Raw genomic sequence first — 15,121 nt, 5'->3', positions numbered from 1 at the left:
CAGTACCACCACCACGGCCATCCACCGTCTCCTCCTCTTCCCGCTGTAATTTATTATTCACGGACGGACACTAAGAAGGTAGTTCATGACAACCCCTTCATCTTTCTCCAGACCGTGTCCTCTTCCACTTCCGCCCTCCTCCTTTCTTCTTCTCTTTCTCTCTCTCTCAACCCTTCCCTCTTTCTCACCTTCCTCCTAATCTTCCTTTGCCCTTGCTCACCTATTGTCACCCAACCCCCGATTCCTTGGTTGACGGGTGCCTCGATGCCCGCTCGGTGATTCTAGGTATCCGTTATTCCCTTACCTCATCCCGACTCTCGCTACCAGTACCACCTTTCTTCGCCGCAGAGCGCAGTCGGAACCTTTGAACCAACTCCCGACTCTGAGGTCATAGGCTACGCACTCAATTGCCTGCAAGCTATCGACTGCATTGCAGAGCGGTAGCTTTTATCGTCTTCTGGCTTCATCGCGACTAGACTTACAGCTCAAGTGGTATTAGCATCCAGAAGGTCCACGAGGCAATCTGGCCTTTCTGCGCGCGACTGGCCTGCCCTTTTTCCCCTTGTCTTCCAACCACCCTCTGTGTCTCGACGACTCGATGATTAGAGGTTAGGTAAAAGATCTGCGGAAGCTTGCTCTATACTTCTTTTTTCTTTTTCCCTTGTATTTTCTTTTTTCCTCGTCTCTGGACATCCTTGTTGGATCTCCTTATTCTTTTTTCTTCTCCTTTCTCGCCGAGTGTCGTTACGCGCCTGGCCATTAGACCACTTCAGGACGTTCCGTCTGTGATTGAAGTCGTCTTTTATATCTGAGACATTATAACGATATTTGCTACGTCCGTCAAGTTTTATTTTAAATGTATGTTCTGAGCCCAGCATCACCTCCCCGAGTGTTTCGTGATCCGCAGACTGACAACTATAACGTGTCATAGCTCTTAACGATGATGAACCCTTACATCAGTTGGGCTCTCCTGCTCGTCGTGGCAGGTGGCCTGGGCTGGTACTACAATGGCCCGAACCCCAAGCACAAGACCCCTATAAAGCCCGTCGTGGAGAAGACGGAGCCCGCGCCGGCCGCAAAGAAGCCTAAGCGCAAGACCAAGAAGTCCCCGGAACCTACACCTGCCCCTAGCAAGCCCGTTGAGGAGAAGCCCGCCGTCCAGCCTGCTGTTTCGAAGTCTGATGAGGTGGATGAGGAGATCGACAAGAAGGAAATGGCCAAGCGTTTTGCCGCCGTGAAGAACGGAACTCCCGTGCAGTCTAGTGGCAGCGCCAGCGCTGGTGGTAGCAAGTCCCAGAAGAAGAAGAAGACCAAGGCCGCTCAGGTTGAAAACGGCGAGCGCTCTACCTCTCGTGTCTCTACTCGCACCTCGTCTACCACCGGAGCCGACGCCGACGATGACCTCTCCCCCGCTGGCTCTCCCATGGTGAACGCCACTACTGGTTCCGCTGGATACGTTTCGGATATGCTTGAAGAGCCCGCTCCGGGCGCGTCGGTTCTCCGTGTCACTGGTGCCGTGTCCTCGGATGCCACCAAGAAGCAGAAGCCCCAGTCCTTCAAGCAGGTTGAGACCAAGAAGCAGCGTCAGCAGCGTTTGAAGAACGAGGCCCGCAAGCAGCAGGTCCAGGAGGCTGAGGAGCAGAGACGTAAATTGCTCGAGAAGCAGCTCCACATGGCTCGCGAAGCTGAACGCCGTGAGGCTGGCATCAAGCCGTCTCCTCCCCCGACCAACGCTTGGCAGACCAAGGCTGCTCCCGCAGTCACCAACGGCACCCCCAAGGCGGCCCCGGCCCCAAAGGTGGACTTGTTGGACACCTTTGAGACCGAAACTCCTGTCGCTCAGGCTGCCCCCAAGAAGGAATGGGACTCCGGTCTTCCTTCCGAGGAGGAGCAGATGCGCATTCTCGGTGTCCAGGACCAATGGACCACCGTGTCCAGCAAGAAGACCAAGAAGAAGGGAGGTAAGACTGACGAGAGCGAGGCTAGCGCTCCTGAAAGCCAGCCCGCTCCTGTCGCTGCTGCCCCCGCCCCTGTTGAGCAGCCCAAGGTCAAGGTGACGCCCACCTACCTTCCCGATGTCCTTCGCTCGAATGTCAAGGGCCACCCTCTGGACTCCGACTGGGCTGCTTAAACCCTCCATAGATCAGACGAAAACGAAGCTAGCCCCGAGAGGCATGCTTGTCTGTGATTCATTCAGGACACCCAGATATCCTGAACTGTATTTATTACTCATGGCTTTGGCGTTTGGGGCACTCCATTATACCAAAAACGTACCATGTATTCTGGCAAGTTGCTCTGTTCTGACCGAGAGATCCAGCAATGGCAGAAACGCAACGACTTGACCGAAGAAACACCCCAAACTCCCCAACAAAAAAAAGAGATCTCATGTATTATTTCATCGTTATGCTCGGTTGCTCTTATTCTTATTATTATTTTAGTCTTGGATTCTCCCTATTTTTTCGCTTTTTTTTTTCATGGTTTTTCTCTCTTAAATATTGTGATGATGCTTATTGGCTCGGAGGATTGCCCCTTTTGCAGCCCGGCACTGTACTCGGCCCATGCACACTCTGGGGTTCCCTCCTTTTATGGGACTGACAGATGGCAAGTTTGGGTCGCCTCTAAATTGGCAACATTTGCCAACATTTTCCCTGATGTGTCTTACCTACTATTTCGAAATACCTTTTTAGTACGCGAGCGGCATGGCGACCGTGTTGGCGAAAATAGCATGGATGGCTATGGATGTGATATCAGTGCGAGCGTGGATGGTTTCTTTTTTTCCTATGGGGGGCCACCTGGCATCTTACGTGTTTCTATTTTAACCTTCTTTGCTTCTTGATGCTGTAGTTGTGGGGTTTGATTTTGTCCTCAAACTCCATAAATTATGTAAGTGACTACAATTCAATCCTCCTTTTTATTCGCAAGGATCCTCGCAAGATCTTTTTTTAGGCCTTATGCTCCTTTCTGCCCTGGTTGAGTGTGCCAGGTTGGAGGGTTCCTGTTTCACGATGATCGGGTTTCAGACGCCGGATCCTCCGCCGAACGACTTAAAATTCGGTCCCTGTTGGGACTTGTGGGGGGGCTATGTCCGACCGGACTCCGCTGCATAGGTTATGGTCATTTCGGGGGTGGGTGGGTGTAAGCCCTCAACAATGTAGGGTGAAGGGAAGAGGCCAACTAGAGCTAGCTGTAAGCTTCAAGAGGTGAGGGAGAGGGAGGTTTCGGTGAAGAATGAGGAGAGATCTCCCGCGGAGCCGGGGCAGATCTTGGATGGCAGTGTGAAGAAGCAGATGGAGAGGGAACTACTGTACTTTTAGTGTTAAAAGGGAGATCATGGCGTCACGGGCCAGGGTCGAACCTCCCGGGCTGGGGACCGCACCATGCCTCTCCCGGCTTAGTGTCGAGTTCCGGTCATCGTGGCCTGAACAGCAGTCACGGGCCTTCCTCTCCATCACCGCGGAGGTGCTGCAATCATCCATCTTCAACTCCTCGTCCGTGAGCTTGGCTCTTCTTCTTTTTCTTCTTCCTCCTCTTTCCTTCTATATTTTACCCTTTGCTCCCTGGCAATTCGGTTGCTCTGCCTTCCATCCTGCCACTCCTCCCTGCTACGAGACCTTAAGCTTGCCACCTAACCTCTCTCGGCTCCCGCTCGACCCTTGTTTGTTGTCCCTTATTCGGCCTAGTCGCGGAGGGTTCAATTCGTCCCTCTTCCACTCTCGCGGTCGCTTTTCTCCCCTATCCTTCGACTCTATCTATTCTCGCCATGGCACAAATCCGTGGCACTGCAGGCTACAACTTCGGCCACCAGAACCCCTTTGGGGGTCCTGGTCGGGTAGAGGCAACGAGCGATCCCAGTCCTCTGGATGCTGTCCGCGAACAGACGAGCAAAATTGAGGATTGGCTGGACACCATGTCCGACCCTGTCAAGCCGTATGTGAGCCCTCAGACATCATCGAGCTTTAGTCTAGTTCAGCCTCCATGCTGAAGAGGCGTATTCGATCGCTCGCATCCGGGAAAAGGACTTGTCACTGACACCGTGGCTTCTTTGCTGTTCAGGTATCTGCCAGCCATTGGTCGCTTTCTGATCGTCGTCACCTTCATTGAGGACAGTCTACGCATGATTACCCAATGGAACGATCAACTCCTGTACCTTCGTGATTACCGGAAGAGTAAGCATGGCTTTGGCCCCGTCCCTCCTATATCCGGTCGCACCCGCCGTGGGGCCGGATCGCAGATCGACTCTAACTTGGGCTTTGTCGCATTACAGTTCCCTGGGGAGTCACGCATACCTTCCTTATCGTCAACATGATCGCAATGGCGGCTTGCTCGTTTATGGTCATTGCCCGTAGACACACGGAGTACGCTGTTGGCGGTCTCTTGGCTGTCGTCATTGTTCAGGGTCTCGGATACGGACTGATCTTCGACCTCAACTTCTTCCTCCGCAACCTGAGTGTCGTCGGTGGCTTGCTCATGGTTCTCTCCGACTCGTGGGTGCGCAAGAAGTTCGTCCCCGCCGGTCTCCCCCAGCTCGATGAGAAGGATCGCAAGATGTACGTCCAGTTCGCTGGTCGTGTGCTGTTGATCTTCCTCTTCATCGGATTCGTCTTCTCCGGCCAGTGGAGTCTCTGGCGCATCATCGTCAGCTTGTTCGGCTTCGTCGCGTGTGTCATGGTCATTGTTGGCTTCAAGGCCAAGTGGAGTGCGATCATGCTGGTTGTGTTGCTGAGTGTGTTCAACGTCCTGGTCAACAACTTCTGGACCGTATGTTTGCCCCGCGACAGCAAACATTATGTTGCACAATAACTGACATTACTTTAGCTTCACCCCCACCACCCCCACAAGGACTTCGCCAAGTACGACTTCTTCCAGATCCTGTCCATTGTGTAAGCTACCCTTTACTATCTTCCGATACATTCTCAAGAAACACCAGCTAACCAAAATGCGCCCCATACAGCGGAGGTCTTCTCCTCCTGGTCAACATGGGACCCGGCCAATTGAGTATGGACGAGAAGAAGAAGGTCTACTAAGGAAACCAAACACCATCCACAAAACCATTGAGTGCTGGGCATGTGATATGATATTCCCGGGCCAAGGGACAGGACCCTACTATATGAAACCCTTATTTTGCTTTCCCTGTCATCTTCCTCTCGTGCTTTTTTACTCTTTTTGGGACAGAAAAACCATCTATTGTCCAGTCATACCACTATGTTATAAGCAAAGCAACACTACTACCACTACTACTACGAACATATCCGAGTTGAAATCATAGCATCATCATTTTCATCTTCCTTTTCATCCGAGAAAAAATGCGTTTTCTTTTCGTCCAATTAGTAGCTAGCTACATACCTACTATCTTTTACTACCATTATGGCATAGGTAAGAAATTGCATGCACCTTGGCTAGTCTTGCCTTGCTAGTAATCATTCCCCATGACTGCATATCCAGGGGAAAGAATGCATCCAACTATGTTAGTGATACTTATGTTAGTAGTAGTAGTAATAGTAGTATAATAATTACATATATCCTGAGCTGCTCATATCTTCATATCTGTATTATTAACTTAATAATAATAATCAATTATCTATTTTTTTGATATATATAATTTATATGACGTAACCATATTTATGATAAAGCTTTAGAAGACTAAGTTGACTAGCATAATCATTACTAGTTAAAGACTGAAGTAAGATATATTTTAAGTAGAAAATATCTTCCTGAATGTGGCTTTTACTGAAATGATTTTGAATATGTGGGATTTAGTTTTGAAAAAGCAGAAACTAGCTCTAATCAGACCAGAAAGCAATCAATTAGGTTGCTCTAAACTGAAATTGATGTGAAAACGTGTACTTTCTCTCCCACTATGCTGCGGACTTGGACGAACCCTTTTGTTGGTATTCCAGGGCAACTCTCCTAGTCAGCCACTCACCGGCAGTGATTTCATCCTCCCACTCCAGTGATGACCATCTTCCTTTAGCTTCACAACCCGGAAGAGGTTTTATAACCAGATCGAAGTCAGGCTGAATAAAGAAACCAATCGAATACCGCTCAATCAACGTACCATCGCCTGGATCACTATGTTTCAGGTGATGAGGGATCGTAACCCGATGCAAGGCGCTTTTCCATCTCCCATTGGACTGTCTCTCTAACATATCGGCAACCTGAACGATGACCATACCGGGTCGAGGAAGCACAGGCCTAAAAACGCCGGCCTCATCATCCTTAACCTCAAGTCCCCCAGTTGTATCCTGGAACAGTAAAGTCAACTGCCCATAATCTGTATGAGCGTTGAGACGAGTGGACTCTCCACTCGTCAGGTATTGAGCGGGTACAGACAGATAATGATTCCAACCGGTTGCACTGCGATTGAAGTGCGGATTTTGCTGTTTCCCCAGAAGATCTTTGTCCGGAATATCCAGGATTTCACAGAGGTACCGGAGGAGTTGAAGCTCTTGCTCCACACATGCATCCCACCACCTCTTCGTGAAAGCTTCAAAGCCGGGGAATATCTCTTCAGGCAGGATTCGATTCCGGATGAAGTGAGGATTGGGGACCTTGCTCGGGTAGGGATCTCCTGTCTCGAAGTTTTCCCTCCGTTCCACTGGGCCCGTTTTATGTATGCGCTCGATGTCCTCTTGATCCCATACCCCTTGACTTGAGACGGTAGTACCAGCAGCCGCCCAGCCGCGGTGGTCATGTGCGTCGTAAGGGTGACGAACTAATTCCTTCACGGCATCCGGTAAATCAAAGAAGCGTTTAGACTATAGTAAGAAGTCAGAATATGGAAGGGGGATGGTGATGTATAGATAACATCAAAGATAGATAGAGTACAGTACCCATGCGAAGGCCTCGTCTACGAGATCCTGGCCGATGCTATGGTTGGACAGATGTATAAGTCCAGCCGATTGGAATGCATCATCTAGTTGTTTCAGGGCAGTCTTGCGCTCTTGTGGAGTGCCAGTTGAAAGAGTTTGGAAGTCGATCACAGGGATTTCTGCCGGCTCCACGATTTCGATTCCGACCATTGTGACTTTCCACCGTGGTAGATAGAGAACGACTTGAAAAGATGTATCAATTTGCTGTGGAATGAGGGGCTGAACAACCAGCTAACGGATTTAGTTTCAAATAAGAGGAAAAAGGAGGGATGATTCACGTGCCAGGTCTGATGTTTGGTTTCTGACTTCAACATAGAAACGTGTGCATGGAGAAATCTATTAAAAGACGGTGTAAACGTTACTGTAGTATAGTTCGGGGATAGGGAGGATTCCCGTTCAACCGCAATATTATTTTGATGCAGAGAGTAAGTACATAAGTATATCCCTTACGTGTATCGGGTCGTAGGAAAATATGCGACCGTAATGCACCAACTTCTCTTCAAAGTGCTGTTGGGTATGCACCAAAAAATAAGGTTATTGGATAGTCATATACTTCATGCATGCTTTGGGAGCAACAACATGGACCAAAATGTGCTAAGTCAAATAAGTTACGTTTAAGTTTGCTGCCTCCACTTGTTCAGCTTTCGCTGTGGGTGTGCCACACTGATAGAATAATAATAATAATAATAAATATGATTTATCATTTGCCCTTACATGGATGTCTAATGACGCATGTTAGATTCATCGGGATTTGCTTTAAACATACGATCAATAGTTTCCTGGTCGGCATTATAGCTCCAATCGGTCATATAGACTGTTCAAGTCACCGCCCTTCCTTGTTTTTCTTCTGCCTTCTTTCGGGCACCAATTCGCCTGTTGGCATCCTGCATTGACAGTACACCAGAGTGGCTGAACTCCAGGAAGCTGTCGACAAGCGGCGGGTGAAAAATATGGAGGCACAAGTAGTCCATGGGTATTATATTCAAGTCTCGACTAAATAGAAATTGATTGTTCGCTCTATAATAATACCAAACCTTACTCGGGTTGTATCTAATAAAATCTGGATAAACACATATAGTTTTGATAATTTCTCTTCTTGATACACCAAATAGAAGTTTCTGTAATGGCCCTACACTGGAAAAGTTACCATTGGAAGGCGCGAACATCCACAGTAGGCTATAACATTGGCACGTACTATGTCTTGAATACGGAATCAGTATGCTCAGATCATATTATGTACGGCGAAATGCTCGTTACTTATTTGAGGCGCTGGTTTTCGTAACATAGTGCCTATGACAATAGAACTGTCCTGAACCACAAATTCTATTTTTGATCTAAATATCTAAACTGGAAGTCCCACTTCTTGAAGCCACCGTTGCAAATTAAGGGCAGAATTGTCTCCATAGAGCTGCCGCACCACATCGAGAGGTAGCATAGTCTCTTGGGGGGAACCAGTGCGAACTGGAATATCGGGAAGAGGATCTAACCGACCTAGTCGCGCTCTGCCTTTGTTTCCATTGATCAAGAACCTTCGACAAACGTATGACTCTACCAAGTAAGTCTCAGGCAGTTCGCTAGACTGTCGAATCTTGCTGAGTATCCTTTGCGCTCTAGAGTAAATGCGTCTTTCCGCCGAGTCATCAACACTGATAATTAGGCGGCGAGGTTTTCGCTTCTTCAATGCCTTCTTGGACAAGTTGACTTTCTTGGTTTGGTCAGATACCGGAGGTCCCGGGGTGGGACGTTCGACGAGAGCCGGCCGGATGGCCTCATATACATAGAACAGATAACCTAGCTGGTCCAGATTCGAGGGTCGTTCCTTGGTCGGGATCATCTCGTAGAATCGTTTCCAGCACCCGTCTTCTTCAGAGTTCAATGCGGCGAGAATGGTATCCAATAGAGGAATTTCTCCCTCCTGTTCAATTGCTGTTCGAATTAAAACCGCAGCGGTATTTGTCCGGGATGTTATGCCAAGATTATAGCTGGTGCTGTCGCGAATCCCTCGTTGTGCAAGCTCATCTCTGATGGCTTCCACGAAGACTTGACCGATCTGATCATGTCGTTGGTCAATTGCGTCCATCCACTGCAATGCTTCAGTGTTCGAACATTGCTTTGACGCCAATTTTGTGACTACTGCATGGAAGTAGTGCCAGCTAGGGATGTCAAGTTTGATGTTAAGTCGCTGTCCAGAGCCCTGCTCGCAAGCCCTGAAGATGTTCATGGCAGCCACGTCAGCGATGGCGCTTGACGCGCGAGCAATATAGTCCAGTTCATTGTATGTCGGAATTGAATTCTTGAGCAGATCCACATCAACACCACCGGTTTTCGGACTCGTTGTACTCATTTCTAACAGGCGTGCATTGAAGAGACAAACACCAGAAACGATGGATACTTCTTCGAAGGTTGGGGTTCCCTCCTTGGTGAAAAGGGTATCGCCGCATTCGAGACCCTTCCAGGAAGTTTGTAGATATTGCAGAGATGTGAAATCCGCTTTCGGGAAGCGAAATTCAATGGACATGAATGAGTTCCAGATGTGGCTGTGAATAGGGTGCGCATCAAAAGTTTCGTCGACAACCATAGTGGTTTCCCCAAGCCGCATTACAGCTTTCCCCTCATCTTGGGCGGTGCTTTCTTTCTCCTTGATGATATGAGGGGGAGCATTAAGTAGCTGGTTTAGCCTGATGGCACCTTGTATGCCCTTAGACAGGTATCGGAGGTCGTCTTCCTTGTTTTCGTGATCTTTCAGGGCACGGTTTGTGGAAAGCATGTAAAACCTGGGGCCACTGCGAGGTCCATCGTTGCAGAGAGGAATTTCATCGAAGTGAATTGAAAGCTTAGCATCCTCCCCTATCAGTAGGTTGGCGATATCGGTCGGTATAGACATCTTTGTGAAGAGAGAGGTAGGGCTAGAATATGTAACTCAGATTTGGAATGACCCAAAAGTTCGGCAGATTTTCCGGGGATGTTTTACGGCCTTTATCGATTCGCGTGCATACTGACATCGCATATACCAATTGTGATACACTGAACGATACTGGAACAGTAAATTAAGGGATAAACCTCTAATGCAAAGGAGGCAGTCAAATGACGCAGGTATCACAAGTAGCATCATATACTTGCCAGAATTTGCAGATTCCATGCCACATTTCGAGCATTCCAAGTTCATAATTGGAAATACAGCCAAGAGGTCATTGCTCAGCTCCCTTGAGTCTTCCATCTATTTCCATCTTCCCTGCATCTAAGAGGGCTTTTGTAGGAGTCCTTTTGCAGGAGATACTTTGATTAATCGGTGCCGGAAGGAGGTCATCGTCAGTCCATACCAGTCAAATGAATATTTAAAATTACGATTCTGGTTGAAATACAAACTTGACTCAATTCTTTGTAAATTACCAATGGAATTGGGGACCGGATATTCAACCCGTTGCACCCAGGCTGGGCCGTCCCGATACAAGGCGAGGAAGCAGCAGGGCAAATGCAAGTGTATAGAGGACGAATCTAGCCGACTAGGTTTGTTACAAATGTAATTTTGATTGGAGCACCACAGGAACTAAGAAAGTTCCGATTGAGATGCAGTATGCATGCCGAGAAAGCTGCGCTGGACTCAGCCAGCCCCAGAAGCATATCCCGGGTATGTGCTCCGCTCAAGTGTCCATGTTTACGCGGCTTCCAGCTGACATCCATATGTGAGGATCCCAGATCTCACATTCACCTGCAAGCTTATTAGTCTGCGCGTTATGAGTCTATTGACTCAGAATATTAGCCTGTTACCGGATGCGCGAGCGGTATATCTTCCAGAGGATCTATGCCTAAAGCCCACTGGGTTGGGTTTTGACACCATGTTGACTATCAGAGATCCCATCTTTCCAACCATGAAGTTGACACCTTCAGTAGGCTTCTATTCATAGGTAGTAAAGCAAAAGGAGCTCTTCACCTGCTGTAATGAATAAAGTTCTTATTGCTTGTTGTTACAATTTGTGACTCTCGACAACATTTCGGCAGATCCCGACAACGCAACTGAACATGGGTCACTTGCAATCGAGACCAAACTCAATCGGCTAAACAGACATGTGCTGTACCAAGATTGGATAAAAGATCAATATATTGGGCCAATCTACCTTGCACCTGTAGCTTCCTCGCGTCATGGGCCCATCTACGGAGTTCGCCGTATGCATGAAATGCCGATCGAAACGAGGCAAGCTCAATAAGGGGGTGAGAATTGGATAGAATTAGAGTTACCGTCATAAGTTAACAATCTATGAGTGCCTTGTGTTATCCATGTAAAGGTATGAGTTAATTAATACGGATAGGCGAAGTTATGTACTGATATTACTAGAGAACTTCATTTAGAGTCTACTGATATCAGTGAAAGCCTTTGGTATCACAGAGGTACAGCTTCTTTTAGCTAGAGGTCCCATCTAGTATAAATATAATTAGACTCTATTGAGTATAGTTAGAATGATATATGATACACAAGAGAGCTTTTAAATTAGAGATCAAAGATAAACCATATCTCTCGTTGGTTGGTTAGTTACATTAAGATTATTATTAGGCCAGAGAGATGTAGCTAGCCAACTAACTAATTAGCTAATAAATATTGAGAAGGACAGTGGGGAAACGAGGAAATGATAGCTATGGTGAACTGAATTAGCATGAAAAATCATAGCACAAGAACTTCTGGAACCGATACTTATAGATAGCAAGGAGTCTCTGAATGAGTATAACAAGCAAGACATCAAAAGATGGAAATATAAGATGTCAATTAAATGCAGGACTGCTTGTAAGGATTGAAATTCATTTAACATTCTTTAGCGTAGTAACAAGTTGATTCAAACTCCTTCGATTGTTTATTATTGACAATGGGTCTCTATTCAGTTGTCACTTTATGAAAGCTGACTCTAAATATGGAGCTACTTAAATCTAACTGTGGTAGGAAAGCCATACGGAGGACAAGAAAGAGCCCGAAAAACAAAAGAAAAAGAAAACCGAAAACGAGCACCTGCAGCTCGCACTTAAGCAACAACTGGAGGCTCTTCCTGTCCATCTCCATATTCAAGGGCAACTCTCTTCTTGATCCAAGCACCGGCAGTCATGTTAGGCTCCCACTCCAAGGTGCGCCACTTTCCAATTGTCTCGCAACCTGGAATTGGCTCGATCATCACATCGTGTTGAGGGGTTCCATAAAACGACATGGAGAAACGCTCAACAACGGTGTCTTCGTTTGTAGTCTCATCCCCATATTTTAGATGCATAGGGGCAGAGACGTGGTGCAAAGCACTCTTCCACTTGCCGTTTGACTGCTTCTCCAGCATGTCACCGACATGCACAATCATGGTACCAGGCTTAGGAAGCACAGGTCGGAAAATCCCTGTCTCATAATCATGGATCTCAAGACCTCCGACCATATCTTGGAAGAGCAGGGTCAACTGGGTAAAATCGGTGTGTGTGTTCAATCGATTGCTCTCGCCCGACTTCAATGGCGATACAGGCTGAGAAAGATAATACAGCCAGCTCATATGGTTTCGGCTGCGGCTGGGGTCCTGCTGCTTGCCAAGGTAGTCCAGATCGGTGTATCCCAGGATCTCGCAGAGGGCTCGTAGAACCTGGAGCTGCTGCTCGAAACAAGCGTCCCACCACCTTTCGAGGAAAGCCCTGAATCCCGGGAAAACGTCCTCGGGGAGCAGACGGTTCACGATCGACTCGCCTGGGCCACCCTTAGAGCGAGGATTACCCATTTCGAGAATCTCCTTCTGCTCAACAGGTGCGGTCTTACGCAGTTTCTCAATCTCATTGGGGTCCCAGACATCCTGGCTGACAATGCCAGTGCCGACAGCTGCCCAGCCCCGGTGATCAGCTGCAACGGTGTTGTGCTTGCAAAGCTCTTTAACCTCGTTCGGTAAATGGAAGAAGCGCTGGGACTGCGGATCGTTAGAGATAATGAATTTAGATGTCTAAGTGTTGACCGTACCCAAGAAAAAGCTTCATCAACCAGCTTTTGTCCAATGCTGTGGTTGGACAGGTAGATGAAGCCGTATGTTTGGAAGGCTTCATCAAGCTGGTTCAAGGCATCTTTACGCTCCTGAAGATTTTCAGAAGTAAGAGCCCTGAAGTCAACGACAGGGATGTTGGCAGGCTCGACGTATTCCTTGGTCATTTTGAGGGAGTTTCTTCTTGAAGGACAAATTGGATTGAAGATGTTGTGAACAATAGCCCCGTCCTAACTCGGGTTTAAAGCTCCCTTATATACACGAGATGCCAATTGCAAATGCCTGTGGAGCTAGCCCACAATACCACTTACAATCTTCGGTGTTTGTAGCCCTCCAAAGGGAGTGGAAATGCCACGTCATGAAAGCATCAATCAATCAATCAATCAGTCAATTGTATGTAGGGGCTTCGTGAGGTTCATCTGCAAGGCCGTCCCAAGCCGTGAGAACTTCACTTACTGAGAAATCTTACGCAGCAGCATACGTAAACATCCAAATCTGATCTAACGGTCAATTCCCTGCTCAGTGGCAGATACGAAGTGATTCTATTACGTTATTTTGGCCTGGGCTGCAGATGATAGAAAATAATGGCCAGGCATTTCATGAGAAATTTACCTGCATGCCAGGTAATTTTTCGGGGTTTGGTTCTACACTGCTCACCGATCTTCAACGCTCGGGTAGAGATGCAAGATAGATCTCGTAATTTATCCTGCAGAATTCATCTTCGATCTCACTAGTTGGACGTACAGGAATAATGCCGAGTACTCGGAAATCGGGACTAATGCAAGTACGGGACGGCAATAGGAAGCCCAAATTCCTTCGCGCATGCACAAAATACGAGCCGTCCTCGTCAAGTGCTGTGCGCCAGCAATGCATACACTGCGCCCATTCTCACCGCTAAAATGCGATTGAGCTTTGCCCTGCTAGCTCACTCTGTATGCAGACGAGAGTAGATTATTTTCCTTCAGAACCTTCCAGTAGGGAACGATTGTCAGGTATCCATCGCTTACCCGTCAAAGCACATACAGACTCGGGACTTCAACCACAATTGACTACGCATTTTTGAAGTCAACCTTCACAATTGCACCGCAAATATACCTGAAAACCCCCATTTTCAAACATTTACCCAGAAGCCGGCTGGTCTGTGTGGTATTCTTCGATATGCGCATTTCGATCATTCAGCCTGTATCGACACCAGTCGACCTGTCAAGCGAGGAACTAGGAGGGCTGTGCAAAAACGGCATCACCTGCTCAGTCGTCAATGTGAACACTGGACCAATTTCCGTCGAATCGCGAACCGACAAAGCATTCGCAATTCCCGGCCTGATTGCAGCAGCCCAACGAGAAGCACAAAAGGGAGCCGATGCCATAGTCATTGACTGTTTCGGTGACCCCGGCTTGCATACCTTGCGAGAAGTGGTCGATATCCCAGTCCTCGGTGTGGCACAGACTTCAATGAACATATGTGCCAGTCTCGCGGATACATTTGGCGTCGTCACCATCTTGAAAGAGTCCATCCCCATTATCAAAGACTCGGTGAAAGCATACGGTCACGAGGGCAGATTTGTCGGTTGTCATGCCATCGATATGCGATCGCTTGAAATCAAGGGCGAAGTCGATGAAATGACGAATAGGTTATCTGAGCATGCCCTCGCTCTGGTGAGAGATCAGGGGGCACATTCTATTATCCTAGGTTGCACTGGTTTTATAGGTTGTGCTGAAGAAATCAAAAAGCGCCTTGGGCTTTCGGGATTCGATGTTCCGGTTATTGATCCCATGCCTGCGACTGTCTTTTCTGCCATACCTCTTCTCCAGTTGAGCTTGAAGCAGAGCAGAGAAAGCTATCCAAGGAGTACGCTGAAGAAGACAAAAGGTTATACGGAATTTGAGTGAGGATAATGCGGTGTGATGCGGAGTACGGACTACAGGCTCACTGCCTCATGGATGCGGTGCTTGTTGTCAGATTTCCATATGGACAAGTGCCGTCAGGAAGGCAAAAGGGAACCAACGATAGGAACTACAATACGAGGACCATGTCTTTCAGGAATGAATTTTATAGAGTACGTAGCAGTCAAACATAGCTCGTAAGCTACGTAAGCATTACTTATAGACGTTACGGACATTGCCGGGCTTGTGTTGTCTTACCTTCCAATGGCTTCAGCAAGTCTCTGAAAGACATACTACATCATGGACAATAGGGAGATATCGCTTGCTTATTCCAGATAACCATGGAAGCCATGCTGCTGCCGACTTCAAACATTTCTATAAAGA

General features: G+C 47.7%; 6 protein-coding genes across 6 annotated transcripts; 3 read left to right on the top strand and 3 right to left on the bottom strand.

The window, feature by feature from the left end:
- The first annotated feature begins 455 nt into the window (after window positions 1-455).
- Window positions 456-2,546, top strand: BO88DRAFT_67187 (uncharacterized protein). The gene is made up of 2 exons (XM_025713047.1): window positions 456-858; window positions 932-2,546. Exon 2 carries the CDS (start codon window positions 941-943, stop codon window positions 2,129-2,131), a length of 1,191 nt encoding a protein of 396 aa, XP_025562017.1. The 5' UTR covers window positions 456-858; window positions 932-940; the 3' UTR covers window positions 2,132-2,546.
- Window positions 2,547-3,465: 919 nt separating this feature from the next.
- Window positions 3,466-5,389, top strand: BO88DRAFT_405670 (protein ERV29). Its single transcript, XM_025706947.1, has 5 exons — window positions 3,466-3,927; window positions 4,054-4,166; window positions 4,265-4,758; window positions 4,816-4,880; window positions 4,952-5,389. The coding sequence occupies exons 1-5, from the start codon at window positions 3,761-3,763 to the stop codon at window positions 5,022-5,024; spliced, it is 912 nt and encodes a 303-aa protein (XP_025562016.1). The 5' UTR covers window positions 3,466-3,760; the 3' UTR covers window positions 5,025-5,389.
- A 357-nt stretch (window positions 5,390-5,746) lies between these two features.
- Window positions 5,747-7,166, bottom strand: BO88DRAFT_367406 (sexual differentiation process protein isp7). The gene is made up of 2 exons (XM_025704071.1): window positions 6,831-7,166; window positions 5,747-6,755 (listed from the first exon to the last, which is right to left on the bottom strand). Exons 1-2 carry the CDS (start codon window positions 7,017-7,019, stop codon window positions 5,856-5,858), a joined length of 1,089 nt encoding a protein of 362 aa, XP_025562015.1. The 5' UTR covers window positions 7,020-7,166; the 3' UTR covers window positions 5,747-5,855.
- A 1,045-nt stretch (window positions 7,167-8,211) lies between these two features.
- On the bottom strand, window positions 8,212-9,753 carry BO88DRAFT_342389 (uncharacterized protein; the record flags this gene model as incomplete). Its single annotated transcript, XM_025703141.1, has 1 exon — window positions 8,212-9,753. The coding sequence occupies one exon, from the start codon at window positions 9,751-9,753 to the stop codon at window positions 8,212-8,214; it is 1,542 nt and encodes a 513-aa protein (XP_025562014.1).
- A 2,022-nt stretch (window positions 9,754-11,775) lies between these two features.
- BO88DRAFT_464244 (lolo protein) lies at window positions 11,776-13,043 on the bottom strand. Its single transcript, XM_025711304.1, has 2 exons — window positions 12,835-13,043; window positions 11,776-12,784 (listed from the first exon to the last, which is right to left on the bottom strand). Exons 1-2 carry the CDS (start codon window positions 13,018-13,020, stop codon window positions 11,879-11,881), a joined length of 1,092 nt encoding a protein of 363 aa, XP_025562013.1. The 5' UTR covers window positions 13,021-13,043; the 3' UTR covers window positions 11,776-11,878.
- Window positions 13,044-13,745: 702 nt separating this feature from the next.
- BO88DRAFT_390311 (aspartate/glutamate racemase family protein) lies at window positions 13,746-14,856 on the top strand. Its single transcript, XM_025704949.1, has one exon. It carries the CDS (start codon window positions 14,012-14,014, stop codon window positions 14,741-14,743), a length of 732 nt encoding a protein of 243 aa, XP_025562012.1. The 5' UTR covers window positions 13,746-14,011; the 3' UTR covers window positions 14,744-14,856.
- The last annotated feature ends 265 nt before the right edge of the window (window positions 14,857-15,121 follow it).

This window comes from Aspergillus vadensis, assembly GCF_003184925.1.
Source record: "Aspergillus vadensis CBS 113365 unplaced genomic scaffold BO88scaffold_14, whole genome shotgun sequence".
In the NCBI taxonomy this organism is placed as follows: Eukaryota; Fungi; Ascomycota; class Eurotiomycetes; order Eurotiales; family Aspergillaceae; genus Aspergillus; species Aspergillus vadensis.
Note: the sequence above shows the minus strand (reverse complement) of the source record. Positions and strands in the feature narration are given on the sequence as shown.

What these genes read in the sequence shown, in the direction of transcription:
- BO88DRAFT_67187 (XM_025713047.1), top strand. Translation starts at nt 941, where the DNA reads ATGATGAACCCTTACATCAGTTGGGCTCTCCTGCTCGTCGTGGCAGGT.
- BO88DRAFT_405670 (XM_025706947.1), top strand. Translation starts at nt 3,761, where the DNA reads ATGGCACAAATCCGTGGCACTGCAGGCTACAACTTCGGCCACCAGAAC. An exon ending in ATGTCCGACCCTGTCAAGCC is followed by an intron (nt 3,928 to 4,053) that starts GTATGTGAGCCC and finishes TTTGCTGTTCAG; the next exon opens with GTATCTGCCAGCCATTGGTC. An exon ending in TTCCAGATCCTGTCCATTGT is followed by an intron (nt 4,881 to 4,951) that starts GTAAGCTACCCT and finishes CGCCCCATACAG; the next exon opens with CGGAGGTCTTCTCCTCCTGG.
- BO88DRAFT_367406 (XM_025704071.1), bottom strand. Translation starts at nt 7,019, where the DNA reads ATGGTCGGAATCGAAATCGTGGAGCCGGCAGAAATCCCTGTGATCGAC. An exon ending in TAGACGAGGCCTTCGCATGG is followed by an intron (nt 6,756 to 6,830) that starts GTACTGTACTCT and finishes TTCTTACTATAG; the next exon opens with TCTAAACGCTTCTTTGATTT.
- BO88DRAFT_464244 (XM_025711304.1), bottom strand. Translation starts at nt 13,020, where the DNA reads ATGACCAAGGAATACGTCGAGCCTGCCAACATCCCTGTCGTTGACTTC. An exon ending in TTGATGAAGCTTTTTCTTGG is followed by an intron (nt 12,785 to 12,834) that starts GTACGGTCAACA and finishes AACGATCCGCAG; the next exon opens with TCCCAGCGCTTCTTCCATTT.
- BO88DRAFT_390311 (XM_025704949.1), top strand. Translation starts at nt 14,012, where the DNA reads ATGCGCATTTCGATCATTCAGCCTGTATCGACACCAGTCGACCTGTCA.